Source organism: Podarcis pityusensis (genome assembly GCF_964106645.2).
Source record: "Podarcis pityusensis genome assembly, chromosome: 2".
Classification (NCBI taxonomy): Eukaryota; Metazoa; Chordata; class Lepidosauria; order Squamata; family Lacertidae; genus Podarcis; species Podarcis pityusensis.
In genome coordinates this window covers 89,623,811-89,643,448 of record NC_138029.1, presented here as the reverse complement: position 1 = coordinate 89,643,448, position 19,638 = coordinate 89,623,811, and the positions used below count along the sequence as shown (strand labels likewise).

Below are 19,638 nucleotides of genomic sequence, written 5' to 3'. Positions count from 1 at the left end.
TAAATCCGGCCCTGCCCAGGGGAGCACCTGCCCGCCCACCCTAATCAGCTAAGCAGCTGCAAACCGGCTGCACCCCGTTTCCTCCTACAGAGCAGCCGTTCCAGCGCCAACGGCTCCTCACCGCTGAACTTTCCTAGCTCTACTATTTCTCTATCCTGAAAGCGGGGAGGAGTCTGCAGGTTGCCCGTCATCAGCTCGGAAGGAGATGCCGCCACAGCCTCCTCGCGCCGCGTAGCTCCTCCCTCCCTCCCTCTCTCGCGCCAGCCGCGGAGCGATCCGGGGCCCCTCCCTTTCCCCTTCCCATCCATTGCTCGGCGCTCGGCACCCCCAGCCCTCTCCCTGCCGCACGGGCACCGCCTCGGCGGAGAGCCGCCCCTCCCACCCGCGCCATCGGTGCCTCGGCGCTCGCCCAGCTGCCGCCCGCGCGAGGAGGAGGCCCCCTCTCCCCTCAGGTCAGTCGGGGCGGGATTCGGCCCTTCAGGTGCCGTCACTGAGGCCGCCTCCTCCTCGGGCGGGGAGGGAAACCGCCGCCGCCGCCCCTGCCCCTCGCGCAGGTGTGAGGTGGCCTCCTCCGTCCCACTTGGGGGGATGTGGCGGGGGGTCTCTGCGGTGCCGGGGTGGGTCGGACGAAGCTGCTCCCGGGGTTGTGTGTGTGTGTGTGTGTGTGTGTGTAGACGTCGCTTTGGGTCCCGTCCCCCCCCCCCGCGCCTTCCTTCCCATACAGTTGTTCTCGTCCATATTCTTGGGGTTGCCTCTTCATGGGGAGCGGCGGGTGTGTTTGTTTGGGGGTAAAGACGCCCCCCTCCCCCGGCAAGGCCACGGCAGCAGCTGGAGTTCCTCCTCAGGATGTCGATAAGGAATTTTTTCGGCCCCCCCCTCCAACTGCCAAAAGCAGCGAGCCCCTCTTTCCTGCCCCGCGTTGGCTCCTTTCCACTCGTTTTTTTTTAAACGTCTGGGGTTAGATAAGAGCGACGCTGGTTGGTCTCAAGGGATGCCGCTCCTTTCCCTGACAGGTTGGCATGTGTGTGTTCGCCTTTCACAGCTGTGTGATGCGAAAAGATTAAGGAGATTAAAAACCAAACCAAACCACCCCAACCTCTTTCTGCATCACCTGTCAGGCAGCTGCTGTTGCCTGTGCAGGAATCCTGCTTGAACAAAAGGAAGCCTCCCCACCTGCTGTTTCTGAGAGGTGCCTGGGCCAGCTGTGTGGGTGTGTGGCCTGATTCGCATGCCCAAACCAGGAGGGAACAGCATCTCGGGCCTCGCCTACAAGGAGCAGGTTTGAGGTGGTGGCGTGCCAAGGTGGAATGCACCACTTCAGGTGGCGGGTGAAGGATTGGATTTTTGGATGTTCCCCGGTGGGAAAAGGCCCTTCCTAATAGAAGACCAATCTAGCAAGCAAAGGGTTGTCCTAAAACCTTTCCCCCTGATGTGATAGGTTTCTGTTTACAGGGAGTCTTTTTAAACCGAGTGTTTGCCTGCAGTCCAAAGTGGTACAGGCTATTATACTGCAGGTGTAGACTCAACCCTTTCTCTTTTGTTCTGATGATTTGTATGGGGGAAGTAATTGGGAGATTCCAACTGGCTTGTAACAAACATGTCACAAGGGGCTGGATTATAGCAATGATCTGAAGAAAATGGAGTGTGCGCCGTGATTTGTGTGATAGCCCAATTACACAGAATGTAATTGAGGGAGTCAGTGTTTGTGTGTTGAAGTATTAATGGATCTCTCTTAGTTTAACTATTCTTGTCTTACAGGCTATGATTCCTTTGAAACAATGAATTGGTATCTTGCCTTAATATCTAGTTCTGTCAATGTGCATTTTTAATTATTTTATTTAAATCATTTCTATACTGCTTTATATATTTTTTGAAACAGGCTTAAAGTGGTGTAAAACATATTTTAAAACTTCAAATAGAACATTTCAAATTAAAACATTGGAAATTAAAGTCAAGTGCAAGAATACACATTTAAAGCAGCATGATTAACAGGAAAACAAAATCTTTCCTTAAATTAAAAAAACCCATTACAAATAAAAAAAATGCAGTAAAACAATAAAATTCCATATATACAGCATCATTAGCAAGTGAACAAAATAATTGAAATGAAATCTGCACCTATTGCTTCCCCTGCCCCAGTAACCTCTCGCAAGTACATCCATAGCAATTTTCTTTTGCAAGCCTCACTCTGCATTCCTACCAACCATACAGATAGCACAGCTAACCCTTAGCCAACCTTTTTTCACCAAGCAAACACCTTGTAGCAGATTATAACTTTTTACTTTGAGCTAATCAAACCTGGATGTTCCTTATACCACCCTGGTTTTTTCTTCACCATATCCCTTTTCTTGTGTTCAACACATGTAGAGAGAAGCATGATGAAAGAGGATGTGGGGCTGTTTGTTTAACCTTGTCTCAAAGTCATACTGCTGTTCTGCCCCCACTGCTGCCACATTGAGCATAACCTCTACTCCATGGGTGTAATAAGGCTGTCATTCTGTCATTTCTGCTTGCCAGATGGAACAATCTCCCTTCTTTTCCCCTTGCATGCTGTTCTTGGGGTTCTCCCATCCACAGCAGATTTGGTGAGGGACCAGGAAGAGAGAGGGGGAAGTCTCATTGTGCTAGCGGATGGGTTGCTGGGGTGAAGGATGACTTAAGCACAGCCCAAATTTACAGAGTAGGGATATGTTTATTGATAAAGCAGTCAAATATTGTGCAAACACTTTGTTTTGGAGAACAACCTATAAGCTTGTACACAGTGCACCCCCTTCTTCCTCTCCTTTGCATTCCTTTCCTTTTGCACTTGCCAATCTTCCCTACCCTAATTGCCTTGTTTGTCTTGTCTAGTTAATGGCCTGGATGGAGCAGTTCAAAAGTGCTGAATGTTTACTAGACAAGACAAAATGTTAACCTCATCCCAGACATGTTTGAGGAGGCTCACTGGGCTTATACACATGGGTTTCTTTTAATTGGCTTCCCCATCCTGCCCCATGCTTCACATTTTATCTAAGGGAAGCAAAGTTCTAGCAAAAATGTGTGTGTATTGCCTTCTTATTTCAGAGTCATTTAGGCTGTGTACACCTGAGAGAAAATTTCATTGAATTCAATGGGACTTTCTTCTTAGTTAAAGCTCCCACATACAACACACACACACACAGGATTACACTGTAAAGTTTTGGGAAGGTTTAGGCTGGTCACACAGGATTTTAGTGAGCCTCCTAAAAGCCCCCATAAAGGTTGCTGTTAAAAACTGGTTAATGGATTCAAGGCCACAAACAAAAAGAAGGAAGCAATTAAAAAACAAAACAAAAAGGAAGACCAATATCCAGAAGCCAACAGTATCAATGCCCAACACATTGCTGCCCATTTTGCTTTGCAGTGATTTATGAAATTGTTTTTGAACTCTACCAAGGAAACAGAAAACCTCCCAGGAAAGCCTATTTGGGCTGAAACACATTGGGTGTTAACAAAAAAGTGCATTACTTTTGAGATAGCGCTTCCTTTTTTGTCTTTAGAGTTGATTCAAAATAATAAAAGGAGACATGAAATAAAATTCAATGGGCCGTATCCAGCAAATAGAATGAGGTCCTGCTGTGCAATTTAACTTCCACTTCCTCTTCCCCCCCCCCAATGTTAGTCCACACACCCAAATCAGCTCAGGGTTTTAGCCCAACTCTCTGGAGCAGATTTGGGCATAGGGGGAGGAGAAAGGAATTATAATTGTGCAAGCAGCAGTTATTCTGCTCATTCAATGACTTAGCTGGATTCAACTCCATAGCAGCAGCTTTCTTGGTCTACTAAAGAAAAAACTGTACCGTTAAAGGATTACTAAAAGATCTGTTGTTCATATGTATTATGATTGGTTTTATATGAGGATTAGTTTTTTAAAATTGTGGATGTTGATAATTTGAAAGAAACAAAATTTGCATTTTGAATGAAATATACTCTACATTTGGCTTGTTTAATAGACTTAGATGGAATTTTCACTTTCATAAGGTATTTCTAGAGCATCCTAATTACTGCCAGTGTTTATTAATTTTTTAAGCTGACATACTTATCAAATGTACATGACTTACTTATTTATGAAATGGATATGATACATGGTGATTTTTAATTACGTTACCGTTGGGTGTGTATGCTAAATTTATAAATAAAAGAAGTACATAAGACTTAATAAAAGATTAGAGAAAGTTGCTGTGTTAAACAGGTCATCTTATTTAAAACTGTTCCTGGATCTCTTTCAGGGCAATGTTTTGCACAAGCAACAGGAGCAAAAGCTACTTTCTTGCTATTAGCCTACTTCTCTAGTGATGAATGGCATGCCATTGTTCCACTGCTGCTGAGACCTGGAGTGTGTCAGTATCTTTGGAGTCCTTGGACCACTATGGCAACGAGCTACACACCTCCATTTGATGACCCCGGGGAGGTGAGAGAGGGTTTTCTATGCCCCCTTTGTCTGAAGGATCTGCAGTCGTTTTATCAGCTTCAGTCTCATTATGAAGAAGAACATTCAAGTGAAGACAAAGATGTTAAAGGACAACTTAAAAGTAAGGAAGGCAGTAGTTGCTGACTGTTATGATATACAATGTAACTATCCACCATATTTATCATTTGTTGACTTGCATAATTAGTAATATATCTTCTCAGAAAATATTATATGTAGAAGTGTATATGTTTCTGAGTTACACAAAACGTCACTAGGAAGAATAGAAATGCAAATAATGTTCAGTTAGAAAGTTGGTTACAAATGCAGAATTTTCATTCATTTCTGATTGCACAACTGTCTTTAGGCCATGAAAACCTGGTATAGGGTTACAAAATCTTGAAATCTTTTAGCTATTCAAAACTTTGGAGAACCTTTCCTTCATTAAAAGAATTTAATTAGCATTTACTAAGGATTAAATACATCTTGATGTCATAATTTGGATTTGATTTTAGTGTACAATTCCTTATGGAAGGCTTTACAGAACAATGTTATTATGGTCTTGCTGGTGTTAGCAGCTGTTACAGTTACTTAGGAAAAAAAGCTGTACCTTAAGGGTTTGCACATATTTCTGCCCCCAAGGACATATACGCAGCCATATTGCTTCTAGTTCAGGAGTACTCCTGATTGTCATAGTGATTTTGACATATCCACCTTTGCTCAATGATGCTTTCAAACACTGAGATTGTCTTTTGGGAATGGCATGGGAACTAGAGCTTAGTAATCGTACCATTTCAGCCACTGAATATACAAATTATTATATATTTTTTTTAAATGATATTTATTAAGAATTTTAAAGTTACAAAGAAAAAAGAAAGAAAAAACAAGAGAAAAAGAAAAAGAAAGAAAGAAGTAGATAAAAATAACAATTAAACAATACAGATCAATAAAAACCAAAGTAAAAAAAAAATAACAAAACACACAATGCATCAAAATCAAAAAGCAAAAATAAACAAAAAATTTAAAAACAAGTCCAATATTCCCAAATCCTTAACTTTCATTAACTTATTTCATCGACCTCCTCACACCTCCCTTTTTTGTATTCTAGTTGTTAATTATCTCAGCAAATCCTTTCCATCTTTCACAATATTCTGTCATTAAATTACCTTAATCTATTTTAACCTTATCTTACCCTAAAAAACCCTAAAACTTAAAACTTAAATCTTATATATACCAAATTCTTTTAACCATAACCTATTCTTACATAATTCTTTTTGACATTTCTGCTAAAGCCAAATAATTTCATTCCAACATTTTTCTAATACTAATTAATTTTACGATACTTTTCTAAATAAATTTTTAAAACTCTTCCAATCTTCATCCATCGTCTCTTCTTCCTGGTCTCGGGTTTTGTCAGTCCTTTCTATTCCGTCCATCTAATCCATCAACCTGGTGATCTTATGTCCGAGGCTCTTAAGTCTTTTCCATGTCCCTTCTGCAGATCTTCTTCTTGTTTATACCTGCCCTTTGCTTTGTCTTTTGTTCATCTTTTTCTTATTTTCTTTCCTTTCTCATTGGGGGGGAGGTCTCGGGAGGACTCCAATCCAAAAATATCTCCATCTCTCCTCAGCAGATCAGCCCATTCCCCACAGTCCCATTCCCCACAGTCAACACTGTAATCCAGAAAGTATTTAAAAGCATGTTTCAAAGTCCTTCCAAAATTAAGAGCCCTCACAACTCCAGACCCGCCCTGGTCCACTCCAAATTCAAACTTCAAGAACAGCGGCTTATACTCCTGCAAGGCCTCGGATCTCTCCATTTCTGTTACTTGAGGTTCAACAGCAACCTCCTCCATTTTCTTCTGCACTTGCGCTTGCCCTGTCAAAACAGGTTCTTGGGCTGGTTCCTGAATAGTTTCTATATGGGTATTTGCCGTTTGTCCAAAGTTTTTAACTGCAACAGTCATCAAATCCATCTTCTCATGCATCTGCTCCAGCAAAGCACTTGTCTTGCAAAAAGCAAGCACCAAGACTTCTTGTAAACACATTTTTATTCAAGGTTAGAATCTGGTCTCACGATCCTAATCTTACAGCTGTGAGGTCCCCAGATCGACTCCGGCAACAAATTAACAAGCTCCCTCTAGAGGAGACAATTTCTATTTGTATCCATCTTTTGAAAGCAGGACCAACAAAGGAAAATTACTTTCACTTTTCAAATACTTTGTTTCTTTTGATTGCAAGAAGCAACATTGGAATCAATTTGTTTCTCTTTTTTTTTTACTATCTGTCAAAAGACGTTCCATTCACAGTCGATGAACTTCCCCATAAATTTCTGTCTCTGACACCCTGTTCCCAGGTTTGAGACGGTAGAAATTTATCTTTCTTTACTCTCTCTCCTGCAGGCTTAAACAGTCAAAAATCCCCCTCTTTTCTCCTGCTTCCAAGAGGGGTTTGGTGGTAATAAATGAAGGAAATTTAGAACTTTATATACAACTTTCCAGACTTTAGCTTACAAAGTTTTTGCTTCAATCTATTTACAAAAAACGGGAGGCGGACTTCCTGTTTAGAGCCTTCCCGTTTCAGTGCCAAATTAAAATGTTTCTTAATCCAATTTTCCGTTCTACTCACGGGTACTTGTTTAGAGTCCAATTGTCCATAGGAAAAAGTCAGCGCTCTCTGGCAACGGCTGTGCGGCTCAGCCACTGAATATACAAATTAGTAGCAAGAGCTGAATAATAGCTTAAGCTATAAAAATACAAAAGAAATGTAATGTGTTCAATCACTAATTATGGGGTACTTTTTCCTGTTTTAATAGCCAAGAACTCTGTAGTCAGTTCACAGTGAATTGCAAAAGCAAGCAGTTGTGTTGAAGTGCTAATTTTCTTCACTTGTTACAAGTTGTTTCCCAGTTCTTTGAAGGGTTATTAAATGCGTCATTGTTCTACCTTTATAAAGTGCTCTTGTATTTTACTTTGTCCGGTGTTCTGTTTCACAAATTGCTTTCCAAATTAAGGCTGTCTCCGGATACAGAACATTCCTTTGAGGTGCCAATAATTGGACTGACTGATTAACTAGCACATTTGTATTCTCGTCAGGGTGAGCCAGGTAGAAGTATTTTACTGGGATTGTATTCTTATGTGAAGCATTTACACAGGTCTTCTCACCTTCAGGACTTCCCCCCACCAAACTTGTCATTGCATTCCTCTGAGAAGGTAAAACATGATTCTGGTGGTCAACAGATGCAGGAGGTGGGAGGCAGAATGGTCAATTATATTGCTCAAAGTCTTAAAGGCAAATACCTCAAGGAAGTTCGGGAGAAGATGGGTAACTCTTACAAGGATGCTTAAATAAGTGTTTGTGTGTGTGTAATATGTAGCATTTGATCTTCTTTCAGATCTGGTCCAAAAAGCTAAAAAAGCAAAGAATAAATTGTTGAAACGAGAAGATGACCGAACTGATGGAGGGCCTCAGGAACGATATGAGTCTTACAGCTATGGTGGAGTGGATCCATATATGTGGGAGCCCCAAGAATTAGGTAAACAGTCAAGAATGATGCAAATAATGCACAACTTTCACTGGGAAGCCCCCTGATCTCCACTGGAATCTATGCATAATGATGCAAAGTTGTCAGGAATTAATAGATCTTTTAAATAGAAGATATACGTGAAGCACTAGGGCCACAATCCAGTGCAAAACTATACACACACTTAAGTTCTATTTCTTAATTGCTTGCTTTGTTCTTTAACATTTTTGCTTAGTTTTGTATTTCATTGAGACCTAGGATTACATTGCAGTGCAAATAGAAAATATGTAATAGTGTTGTGCCATTGATTGTTTTAATGTAAGAAGCTCCACCATGACTGCAAGAACTTGTGGCATGCTAGTATGTGAAAAAATATATTTTTAGTAAGTTGGGCTTGACCAGTAATTGAGAGATGAAGACTGTAATCCTGTACCCACTTACCTTGGAGTAAGCCTGATTGAACTCAGTAGGACTTGCTTCTAACTAAATATGTTTGGGATTGTACTCTAGTAGCTTGTAGTAGCCAGGGAATGTTGTTGCTGTTGTCTTCTGAAATCATATAGGCAGAAATAAAGAGCAGTATTTCATCAATAAAGATCACAACAGAATGTAGTTACACACGTTCACAGAACACTATGATGAAAACATCATTTCATTTTTTAACATTGAATTTCAGCCTAAGAGTGAGAGAGGAATAACAACATGTTAAACTGCCTTTTAACTAAGAATATAGAGTTGAATGACTTTGGCAAGTTTTCTAACAGTGTTTCTTACCAGGTGCTACGAAGAGCCATCTTTCTGATTTTAAGAGACACAGAGCAGCCAGAATTGATCACTATGTTGTGGAAGTCAATAAATTAATAATCAGGTTAGAAAAGGTAAATGGGTTACTCCTGTATTTTTCACATAAATGTGTGGAAGTTCATTTTAAACTATATGCTAGTACAGTATTGCTTCTGATGTGTGGAGAATAGTTTTGTTTGGTTCACAGTTTCAAGTGAACTGACTAATAGGTGGATTAGAATCCTTTGGATTCCACATGTCTTCAAATATTGCTTGGTTGTAGCCTTGAAACTGCCTTGTTCACTCTGGTAGAAGACATTTTTGGGAGATAGATGGCTGGGGAGTGACCCCTGTTTGTTTGCCTTGGTCTCTTTGCAACTTTTGATATTGTTAACCACAGTATCCTTTTGAAGTAGTTGTGGGAGGTGGGGGGTTAGGGACACTGTATTATAGGCATTCAGCTCTGAATTTTGAGGCTTCTTTTTTATTTTTTCCTTCTCTGTTAGAAGGACAATAACATCTGCCCAATACCAAGATAAGTGACATAAAGGAACGCTCAGGGAAAGATACTGATTTTAGCGAAATAAACTTGGGAAAGCAGACCCTGTAATATTTTTCAGTCCTGTGCTGAACTGTTGTAAAGAGTTCTCTAGTAGAAAACTTGTATTAAGACCTCTGGTTTTAATATTTTTACAGCTTACATCCTTTGACCGAACCAATACAGATTCTGCAAAGATAAGAGGTAGGTGCAAGCATGTTCGACCTTTGCTAATTTGGATTTCATTAGTGATGTTTCTATAGATTTTCTCATTCTATTCCAGCAATAGAGAAGTCTGTTGTGCCTTGGGTTAATGATCAGGATGTGCCATTTTGTCCAGACTGTGGTAACAAGTTCAGCATAAGGAACAGACGTCACCACTGCCGCCTTTGTGGGTCTATCATGTGCAAGAAATGCATGGAACTGGTCAGCCTCCCATTTGCAAGTGAGTACAGTGGTATAGATGTCTTGGACCCGTGTCTCTCATGCCGGAACTAACTTTCTCAGGTTGGGGGGGGTGGTCTATGGAGCTGAGAAGCATGGGGGGGGGGCCAAGGCCCAGTCAGCACCAGCTTCAGGCAGGTAGGGATGGTTGTAGGGGGTTTTCTGGAAATCCTGGATTTATAGTTTTTCTTATAAATGGCTATCTAGGACGTAAACCTCACTTAAGGGCTCTAAAGGCTAAAGATGGTGATGTGGGGGTCCTGATTTAGTTCTTTCTAACAACTGTGCTATAAAATTGGCACTTGATATTTCCTTTTTAAGATGAGTTACTGGAGTTGAGCTGAACTGGATTTTTGAACCCATGTTCAAAACCAGCGTTCTGTTGGTTGGACCATTGGCTTGTGACCATTATATCTTCTGGATATATCATTCCAGGCAAACTCACCACTGCTAGCAAGGAAGCCTTGGCCTCTCATACTAGCCCAAACTGCTCACCCAACAGCATTCAGGGCTCTCGCCGTGGCAGCATCAGTAGTGTGAGCAGTGTGAGCTCTGTCTTGGATGAAAAGGATGACGATCGCATCCGCTGTTGTAGACATTGTAAAGACACTCTGCTTAAAAGAGAGCAACAGATTGATGAGAAAGAGTACACACCAGACATCGTGAAACTTTATGAGGTAAAATGACACTAAATAAACAAGAACTGGAAGTGAAGTGGGATTTTCCAGTTATCAATAACTTAAGCAGTATTATTATAATACAATATACTAGGTGTTGTTCAACTTTAAAACAAGAGAGGCTTCCAGCTAAATACTTCTAAGGAATAGGAAAGAGAAAGTAAGTTTAACTTTATAGTTTTAAGGAAAGTTTTAACCTGGTATTTTTAAGTGGGTTTCTTTTAAAGTTGGGTTGGCTGAGAAAAGATGTATTAAAAAATTATAACTAAAACTGCTTACTCTGATACAGGCCAGATCCACTTCTGGTCCTGGCTATTAACAATACAACTTACTCATCTAAGCATGCCAATAAATTGATTAAAACATTCCAGTTGCCTTATAGCCTCAGAGTAAACTGGTTTTGTAACTTTTCAGAAGAGAGACCAGTTATTGACAATGTTACCTTAACAGATGTGCAGGCTGAACCATGTTTACTTGTAAGTAAGTCCTACTGAATTTAGTGGATCTTACTTCCAGGTAAGTGGGCTGAAATTGCAGTCTTAGAGAGCTTAATTAAAAAGGTAAAGGGACCCCTGACCATTAGGTCCAGTCATGGCCAACTCTGGGGTTGTGGTGCTCATCTCACTTTTTTGGCCGAGGGAGCCGGCGTTTGTCCGCAGACAGCTTCCAGGTCATGTGGCCAGCATGACTAAGCCGCTTCTGGTGAACCAGAGCAGCACACGGAAATGCCGTTTACCTTCCTGCCAGAGCAGTACCTATTTATCTACTTGCACTTTGACGTGCTTTCGAACTGCTTTCAAAACTGAGCTTAATTAGAAATGGTTTTAAAATCTGGAGTTCCAAATTTAAAATCTGAGACCTGGTCTCCCGAAAGAATATATCTTGATTCTCTGGATAGCAACTACTACGAAATATTAAGTTGTTACACACAGGGAAAATTGAAGGCATGTGAAGCAATTGTGTATCTGATTTGTTGCTATAAATAACTTTATTTTAATCTATTAATTTTATTGATTAAAAAAGAAACTCCGACTTTGCATGGAAAAGGTTGACCAGAAGGCCCCAGAATACATAAAGATGGCGGAATCATTAAAGTAAGCCTATTCATTTTTAATAAATATGTCTTTAATATTTAATGTTCAAGAAGAAAGAAGCTTGTGTTGTCTACACACACACACACATCATTAAAGCCTGGTTGTAGTTTCATATTAATGGCTGGATATAAAGAAAAAGGAAATTGTGAGGGGTGGGAGGATGCTTGTGGGCGTGATGCATAAGCTCCAGTCAGCAGATTAGAAAAATCAATATTTTTTTATTCCCCTCCACATTATGTCAAGATGCATTCTAAAGAATTCTGGCGAACTTGAAAGCTAGCTCGCTACTTCAACATCTCAGTAGGTCTTGATAAAGTTATTACCCTACTATTGCTTTCATTCCCCCACCCCTGCCCCGCAATGGATCAAATTGACTACCTAGAATTTTTGGCATATTAACAGACTATAACCCAACACAGATGTCACTTCCAGATTCTGTGAAGTCCTTCTGAGGTTATTTTTAACCTCACCAGCTTTGTGTGATGCGTACACAAATGTATTGTCTGAATTTGCCCTTATCCTGTGCTCCTAGTTTTCTCTGTGCTAAACTGACTTTTTCGTTTTACAATTTTATATTGGAAACCACCCTGTGATCCTTGGCTGAAGGATAGAAATTTAATAAATAAAATAAAATTCAGTGCAAAGTCCAGTGCTCAATAGTTTGATCTGAGATGGGACCAGTAACAGGTCTTTTAACATGAGAACTTGTTCACTTGCAAGTTATTCATCACGCAAAACTGATATGTAAAATTGTTGTTGTGTAAGCAATTTTTACATTATCCAAAAGTATGAACTGTCCTTCAGATAATAAATGTAAAAAAGTATTGTTAATGCTTCCTGTGTTAGCACTGTCAGAGGAATATTTCCACATTTCTGAGTTAGTAAAGATGCTACATAGGGTTTTTCTCTCTATGCTTTAACTTTGTTGTTTTTGTAAAGTGTGTTTGTGTGTGTTGGATGTTGTGAAACTCAATGGTATTGGCAGGCCTGATGAGCATGAAGCAATTTTGCTTGCTATCATATAAGTGTCTGCACATGCAACATTGCCTTTGTTACCCCCAAAGAAGAGCCTTTGAAATAAATCTGTCCCAAGCTTCTGAGGTTTCATTTTCTTGTCAACTATGAACAACACATTTTCAACTTCTTGTGCTTAAAGTGTCATACTTAGAAAGTGCCACCTTGGCAAGCTTTTAACGTAGGGCCTTGGCTTAGTTTTGATGATGGAACTCTGCCTCGTTTCTAAACACGTTTGCTGAAACTGGTGCACTGGTGTAGGCTTCAACAAAAACACTTGCCAAGGTAATTGTGCTAACAATGCATGTTTTCTTCCAGTGTTGGGGAGACAACTTACAGTCTGGAACATGCTAACAGTCTTAGGATGGAGGTGCAAAAAATGTATGAGTTAATAGATGCTCTAAGGTAAGTGACGGAACTCAAAAGAGGGGATTTCTGCATTTGTATTTGTATTTTTGTGCTTAATCTTTTTATATTGTTGCAGACTGCTTTGAAATCCATTTTGAAGGTGGTGTTGTATAAGTAAATTAATATGAATTGCCTTAGACCACAATCCAAGCATACTTAAAGACAATAAATTTCAGTCAATAAATTTTGATTGTAGTTTGTATTGTGATCTTAGTTGGGAAATATATGGCTCAAAGACTCAGTATGTTTTAATCAGTCAGTCCCCAAAAGAAGTAAAACTGATTTGATTGGGCTACTTTGGAAAATGCTTCAGTGTGCATTTTTTTCTGTGCTTGCGCATGACAATACAGTCCTGTTGTTGGAGAGTTCATGAATGTCAATGACAAAATACTGTGATGAAGTGTGTACTGCAAGCAATGCTAATCTGTCCGTTTAAAAAAAGTTACCAACAATTTACATTATTGTAACTGGGACAACATAATCAGGAAGACTATTTCATATGCCTACATATTGCTCATAGTTGACTTTTAAGTTCGTATTGTTGATACACTTGTGGTTTTTGGGTTCAGCAAGAAGATTTTGACTCTGGGACTGAATGAAGAACCACAACCTCATCCCCGAACACTGCAGCTTCAGAGAATGATCAGATATTCAGCCACACTTTTTGTTCAGGTAGGTCATCTAGGAGGGAGGAGTAGCACTTAGGTATACAGGGTGTTGTCTTCAGAAACAGGACACAATATGACATACAAATGTTGCAGATAAATATTTTTCAGGATGGTCTAAGTTAGGGGTGGGAAACTTAAGGCCTGGAGGCCAAATGCCTCTCTCTGTGGCCTTTAGAGTCTCACCGGGCTGCACTCTTTACCAGCCTTGTTCCACACTCTCAAGTTCTGTTGCTCTACTGGAATGTATTCTTTAACTCTGATAATTCCTTTTGCTTACCAGGATAGAGATAATCTTGCTTGCTTGCCAGGCAGCTAACTAAAAGTATTTGAAAGTTACTTGAGTCACAGTGATTGAAACACTGGTACTTTATGTAAGTTTGAAGCTGATCTAAACTTCACCCATGTTGGATTTGGGCTTTAGAGAGACACAGACAAACAAACCCGTGACTTAACCCAGTGCATAATTAAGGCTGCAGTCTTATACACTTGTACCTGGGAGTAAAGCAGATTTTGCTCTGAGGCTTACTTCTGAGTAGATGTGCATAGGATTGCACTGTAAGCCTCACAGCTCAGTGACCCAGATCAGTGATAGTAGGAACATCAGAGTTGGTGAGAGTCTTTAACATCTTCTTTGACTGCTCCAATTTTTAATAGATGAGCCAGGATCCACATTCCATCTAGCATGTGCAAAGGAGAAGCCACACTCCCTAGTGAAAAGTTGCTTTTGGTGCTGCCTGGGAGCACATATACTGAGAAGGGGCTGCCCCCCCCCAGCTCAGTGGTAAGGACAGTGGTAGCAGGAACCTCAGAACTAAGCAGAAGTGTAATATGTCATTCTTTTCCTCTTGCCTCTTAGCTGTCACACCACTGTGTTAATATTGACTTGTAAGTCACATTGGGGATTTTTTAGGTCGAAAGGTGATTTTTTTTATTATTTTTTTTACAAAAGCAAGCTAAGATAATTAGGAGCTTCACTCCAGGTGCCTCTACCCTAAGAGATTTGGTGGGTGTAAGAGGCAGAGCTCCTTTACAATATCCTCCCCAGATACCTTTTTTCTGGCACTTAAGCTTTTGTCTTTTAGGTGTCAGATACTATTATATTTTTAAAAACTTTTTAGCTGAGTTGATTTATTAATTTTAATGCGTTTGGTCCAGAGATAGGCTGAATGAGTAGAAAAGTTGCATGGGAGACAGCCCTGCTGAATTCCTCCAAATTTCACATCATGCTGCAGACCCCACCCGCACCCCATCCTGTACCATCCCAGAAGCCCCTCAATGTTCAGAAGCAGCCTTTTTTGCAGAGGGGGGAGCACAGGGAGCTGTAGAGCATAGGGGAGCCAGGTATGCCCTGTTTCCTGAAAAGAATTCCACTTGACTTGTTTTTGATCCAACTTCTTGTATTGTAAGCTGCCTTCACCATATTTGATGGAGAAGTGTTTAATTTGCCCCCCAACCCCCCCCCCCAAAACAAATGTAAGTATAACTATGGTATATTATGTATTTTGTGCAGCTTCCTGTTTCTGAATAAACTTGAGAGCTTGATAGCCCATCCCTTTTTAAAAAACATTTTGAAAACATTTCCTCAGGAAAAATTGCTTGGTCTGATGTCGTTACCAACCCAGGAGCAATATGAAGAATTGAAAGAGAAAAGGAAACAAGAACTGGACAGAAAACTTCAGATGGAGAGACAGGTGAATATTTCAGTCAGTACTGAGACACCTTTCTAAGAGTTGTTTTATATCTGTATGTTGATTAAAACTAGTGGCTCTTTAATATCCTGTTGAAAGCCTTGTGTGCCATGTTCAATGAAAAAAGTGGGGCATACTTCCATATAATGCAAATAGGGGCAAATGAATACAACTAACCCTTTGCAACTTTAGATGTTATTTCCACACCTGCTTTATTTATTGGTTTGTTTGTTTACTTGTGACTAGGCAACACTTGAAACGCAGAGACGATTGGAGGAGAAGCACATGGACTATGCTTCCAGATCTTTGGTAGCATCTAACGGTGAGGTGTCCCGGCCAAAACGGGTTGCAGTAAAGAAAGCTGAAGGTTGGCTGCCCACTGCGAACTTATCTCGCCAGCAGGAACTCACAGACCCACTTCTGCAGCAGATTGACAATATAACATCCTTTATTAAGCAAGCCAAAGAAGCAAATCGTCTCGATGAGGTCCAGATGTTGCAGGAAAACCTGCGACAACTTCAGGATGAATATGATCAACAGCAAACTGACAGAGCCATTGAGCTTTCTAGAAGGCAAGCCGAGATGGAGGAGATGGAGAGGGAACAACTGCAGATCCTTTGTGAAAAGGAATGGGAGAGGGAACATAAAAAACGAATGTCTCAGCACTCACGGACACGTTCCCTGGATTTCAGAGAAGTGAAGCACAGTAAGTTAGAGATTGGAAAGGAGAGCATAAACCAAATAGCACAGGCTTTGGACCTTGATACTACTCAGAATACAAGTAACCCAGCCTCTAAAGCATCTTCACCATGTGGTGGTGACAAGCTCCAAGCGCAAGAGAGCCCAGTCTTTCCCGGGCAATTTGTAGAGATCCAAGAGCATGACAGCGTAATAGAGCAAAATAAAAATGTTCCCATAAACCCTTTTGAAGATGAGCCAGTAATTAGCGCTCTAAAGAGGGAACCAAATAATCCCTTTGCTGAAGATTCCTCCACAGTGGCTTCCTTGCCCACCCAAACCTTGCACAGTGATAAAAAAGAATATAACCCATTTGAAGACGACGAGGATTGTCATCAAGCAAATGGAGTAGCTGTCAGTGCTCCGAATCCCTTTAAAGATGCTGTTGGAAATCCATTTCGTGTGCTCACAGATCGTCAGGAATCTGGAAATCCATTTGAGGAAACGTCTTCCTCCACGAATCCTTTTGAAGAGGATGATGATAATGAAGTGTCAAGGGAAGACATCATAGAAGAGGAGCTACTGCTCCAACAGATAGATAATATAAAAGCTTATATTTTTGATGCCAAACATAGCGGGCGGATGGATGAGGTTGAGGTGCTGACTGAGAATTTGAAAGAACTGAAACGCACACTAGCAAAACAGAAGGAGAAATCCAGCTAGTTGCTGTTTCCATGCACATTCAACTTTACAGTTCTCTGACTGTCCCAGAGGCAAAGGCGGGCAGGTGGAATTAAAATGCAAGAGGGAATTTTGGGATTGACTCTAATTGTCTGCACTTTGGCGTGGGTATTTCCACTATTATTCAGACTTTGCTAATACTGTCCACACTATTATGATTTTGTAATAACCTAAAACTGTGTCACAGACCATTTACAAATCTAAAACGTATCACAACCAGTTTTTATCACAACATAACCTCTTAACATTGTCATGCTTCTTGGCATTCCTTTTATTTCAGATGTAAACTCTGTAGGCTAATACGGAAACGGATGCTTTAAGGTGCAGGAAAATACAATCCTTCCCTCTGTGTTTGGTTGTTGCAGTATTACAGACTGGCCTTCTGAGCTGGCTTTTCCACTAATAAGGGATCCAGAGTGTCTGGTAAATTCTGTGTCAAGCATGAACTAAGATGGTGCCTTTAGCAAATGTGTGTAACTGCCATATATGCTAAGGGCAAGTATTAAAAAGCAGGTTGCTGAGATGCAGTGTGACCTGCACAGTACCAAGGCCAATGATCTGACTGTGCAATACAAAAGATAATATAAAGGGATTTTAAAGTAGATTTGGGTAGATGTGATGTTATAGACATAATATCTGTTTTAGAAAATGTAAACCCCAATGAACTTCTGTTCCCTCCATCACCTGTTTCTGGGGCTTTTTTATTTTAATAGCTTCCTCTAGCGAACCCTGGGAACAGCACCTTTTGTTGAGGGTGCTGATTTTTCTTCTTGCTTTCTTCCAGAAGTTGCAATTCTCAAAATTCCCTGGCTAGCGGAAATGCTATGACTGTTAAAACAATAACTGCAGCATATGCATGCAAAGTGTGTGTGTGGTGGGGGGACAAAGCACTAGTTATATACTATAAGGGAGGAAGTCTGATTTCAATGGAAAAGCAAACTGTTAGCCAACTATGATCTGATCATGTGAAGATGGCCTTCCCTCAGTTTTTAAACAACACTTAGCTACCTCTCTCAAGGCTTGACACCTGTTTTGAATATAAAATATACTGTTCCCTTTATAAATACAGAATGGAATCATGGTGTGTGCTCCAGGAGAGCACAAAGCTCAGATGTTTGGGACCTTAATCTACCAGCCATTGTTGCTGTGTAGTTTCTATTATTGCTGTGGAGGGTCTGTGCAAGCCCATACCCTGTCAAACTAGAAGCTGTGAAGCAGCATAGCTTGGGATTGGGTGGTTAATTTTTCCATATAAAAAACTGGTTAATTATGTCCTTTGGATATTTCTTTACTCACTGGATATTTCCAGTTCAAAATATGAACTGGAATTTTGTGAAGGTATAAAAATAATTGTATGTAACTGAAGGGCTATCAAACAATTTCTGGTTTCAGTTCTGCTGAATGAACATGATTTGGTCGCATTTGATTATTTTTTTAAGAATGAAGAGCAATTTGAATGTCACACATGGGGGCTGACTCCTGAGGATTATTATGAACTTCTAGAAATCAAATTTTGCTTCATTCATGAGCGGGGGAAAGGCCCAGCAGTTGGGACCTGAGTTAGCTTTGCTGTGTAAAAAAAGGTAGATTTTCACACATTCAAAAGCGTTGGCTTAAATACTACAAACAGAAACAAGGGATTAATCCAGGAGTAGCAAGACACTAATAGCTGGTTCAGGATTTCTAATAGCTGTTGGGATTCCAGAAAAAATGTTTACAGAGATGTGTTGTTACTTGGGGCGTGCTTAATATGGTCAAGAGTTAAAGTAGCACTTTACGGAATCAATTCTATATATCGTCTTTATTTGGGGCATGGCTTTAGGCGATTTAGTAAAACTCCCATTCCTTCTAGTTTCCCTTTCATTTGATTTTTCTGTCTGCCGGGAGGAATGTGCTCAGTTACATAACTAATTTAATATACATAGTATTGACTAAAACTGTTTCAGTGGTAGCTTTGGTGGGCCGGGGTAGGAGGAAAATGAGCTCAGCTTCAAAATTATTTTGATTTACAAAGTATTGACTAAAACTATGTCAGCTTGTTTAAAAAGCACTCAGAATTGTGTTGAGCCATCCTGTAGAAACAGACCTGAAGACAGCACTGAGGACAAGAGTACTAAGGGCAGATGACCTAAGAATTTAAAGTCATCTTTTTCTTTTTCCTAATTGGAAATATCTGGGATTGGGCTTGCAGAACAGGTGCACCTAACAAATCTAACAGGACAGGCTATTATCGGGTAACCAGAGATGTGTAGTAAAATGCAGTAAATAAAGAAATTTATGTATATAGCTAAAGTAAGCAAGCACCACAGCTTTTATGTGACTTACCAGCTAAGGAGCAGTGGTTTGTCTAAAACAAAACCATCTATATACTTTATTCTAGGCAGCAAGACACCAGACTTAACTGGAATACTTTGTATATCCCAGCCAAAATGAATGTTTCAGTGGCTTTTTGTTTTTTTTTACGTTTAAAATATGTTTCCTTGTTACATCAATTCTGCCTTGTTTTTAGGTACTCTGTAGTCTAATACTCTTTAAAGACATAGTATTGATGTATTTTTACTAGTATCTATGTTGGTTTGTAGCTCCATGACTGCAAGTCAATGTGAAATGTAACTAGCCTTCTTGATAGGATGGTGGTAGACTCACATTTTGACAGCCTTCCATTTGTACTACTGAATTTACACTATGAAACAGAACAAAACCATGCCATTGTGAGAATTAACATTAAAGACATCCGTTTATACACTTGCATGCACTACTCTTAATTTGCAAGCTTTGAAGAAATAAAATAACATATTGGTTTGTATGTGTGATTTATTTCTCGTGTTAAATAAGAGGCCCAATCAGTTGATGCACTATCAACAGGCCCCTTCCTTTTGAGGTTTCAGCATCTTCTGTGGCCAGTGTGTGTATATGGGCCTCACTGGGCTATGGGGAGTCCTCTCCTTAGGATTTCC

General features: G+C 40.3%; 1 protein-coding gene across 1 annotated transcript; it reads left to right on the top strand.

Annotated features, from left to right (window-relative positions):
• The first annotated feature begins 315 nt into the window (after window positions 1–315).
• On the top strand, window positions 316–19,483 carry RBSN (rabenosyn, RAB effector). Its single transcript, XM_080995522.1, has 12 exons — window positions 316–452; window positions 4,248–4,550; window positions 7,820–7,960; window positions 8,726–8,826; window positions 9,428–9,473; window positions 9,553–9,714; window positions 10,149–10,390; window positions 11,414–11,484; window positions 12,817–12,903; window positions 13,476–13,578; window positions 15,161–15,265; window positions 15,509–19,483. The coding sequence occupies exons 2-12, from the start codon at window positions 4,388–4,390 to the stop codon at window positions 16,661–16,663; spliced, it is 2,376 nt and encodes a 791-aa protein (XP_080851648.1). The 5' UTR covers window positions 316–452; window positions 4,248–4,387; the 3' UTR covers window positions 16,664–19,483.
• Window positions 19,484–19,638: the final 155 nt, after the last annotated feature.

What these genes read in the sequence shown, in the direction of transcription:
- RBSN (XM_080995522.1), top strand. Translation starts at nt 4,388, where the DNA reads ATGGCAACGAGCTACACACCTCCATTTGATGACCCCGGGGAGGTGAGA. An exon ending in GGTCAGCCTCCCATTTGCAA is followed by an intron (nt 9,715 to 10,148) that starts GTGAGTACAGTG and finishes ATATCATTCCAG; the next exon opens with GCAAACTCACCACTGCTAGC. An exon ending in CAGCCACACTTTTTGTTCAG is followed by an intron (nt 13,579 to 15,160) that starts GTAGGTCATCTA and finishes ACATTTCCTCAG; the next exon opens with GAAAAATTGCTTGGTCTGAT.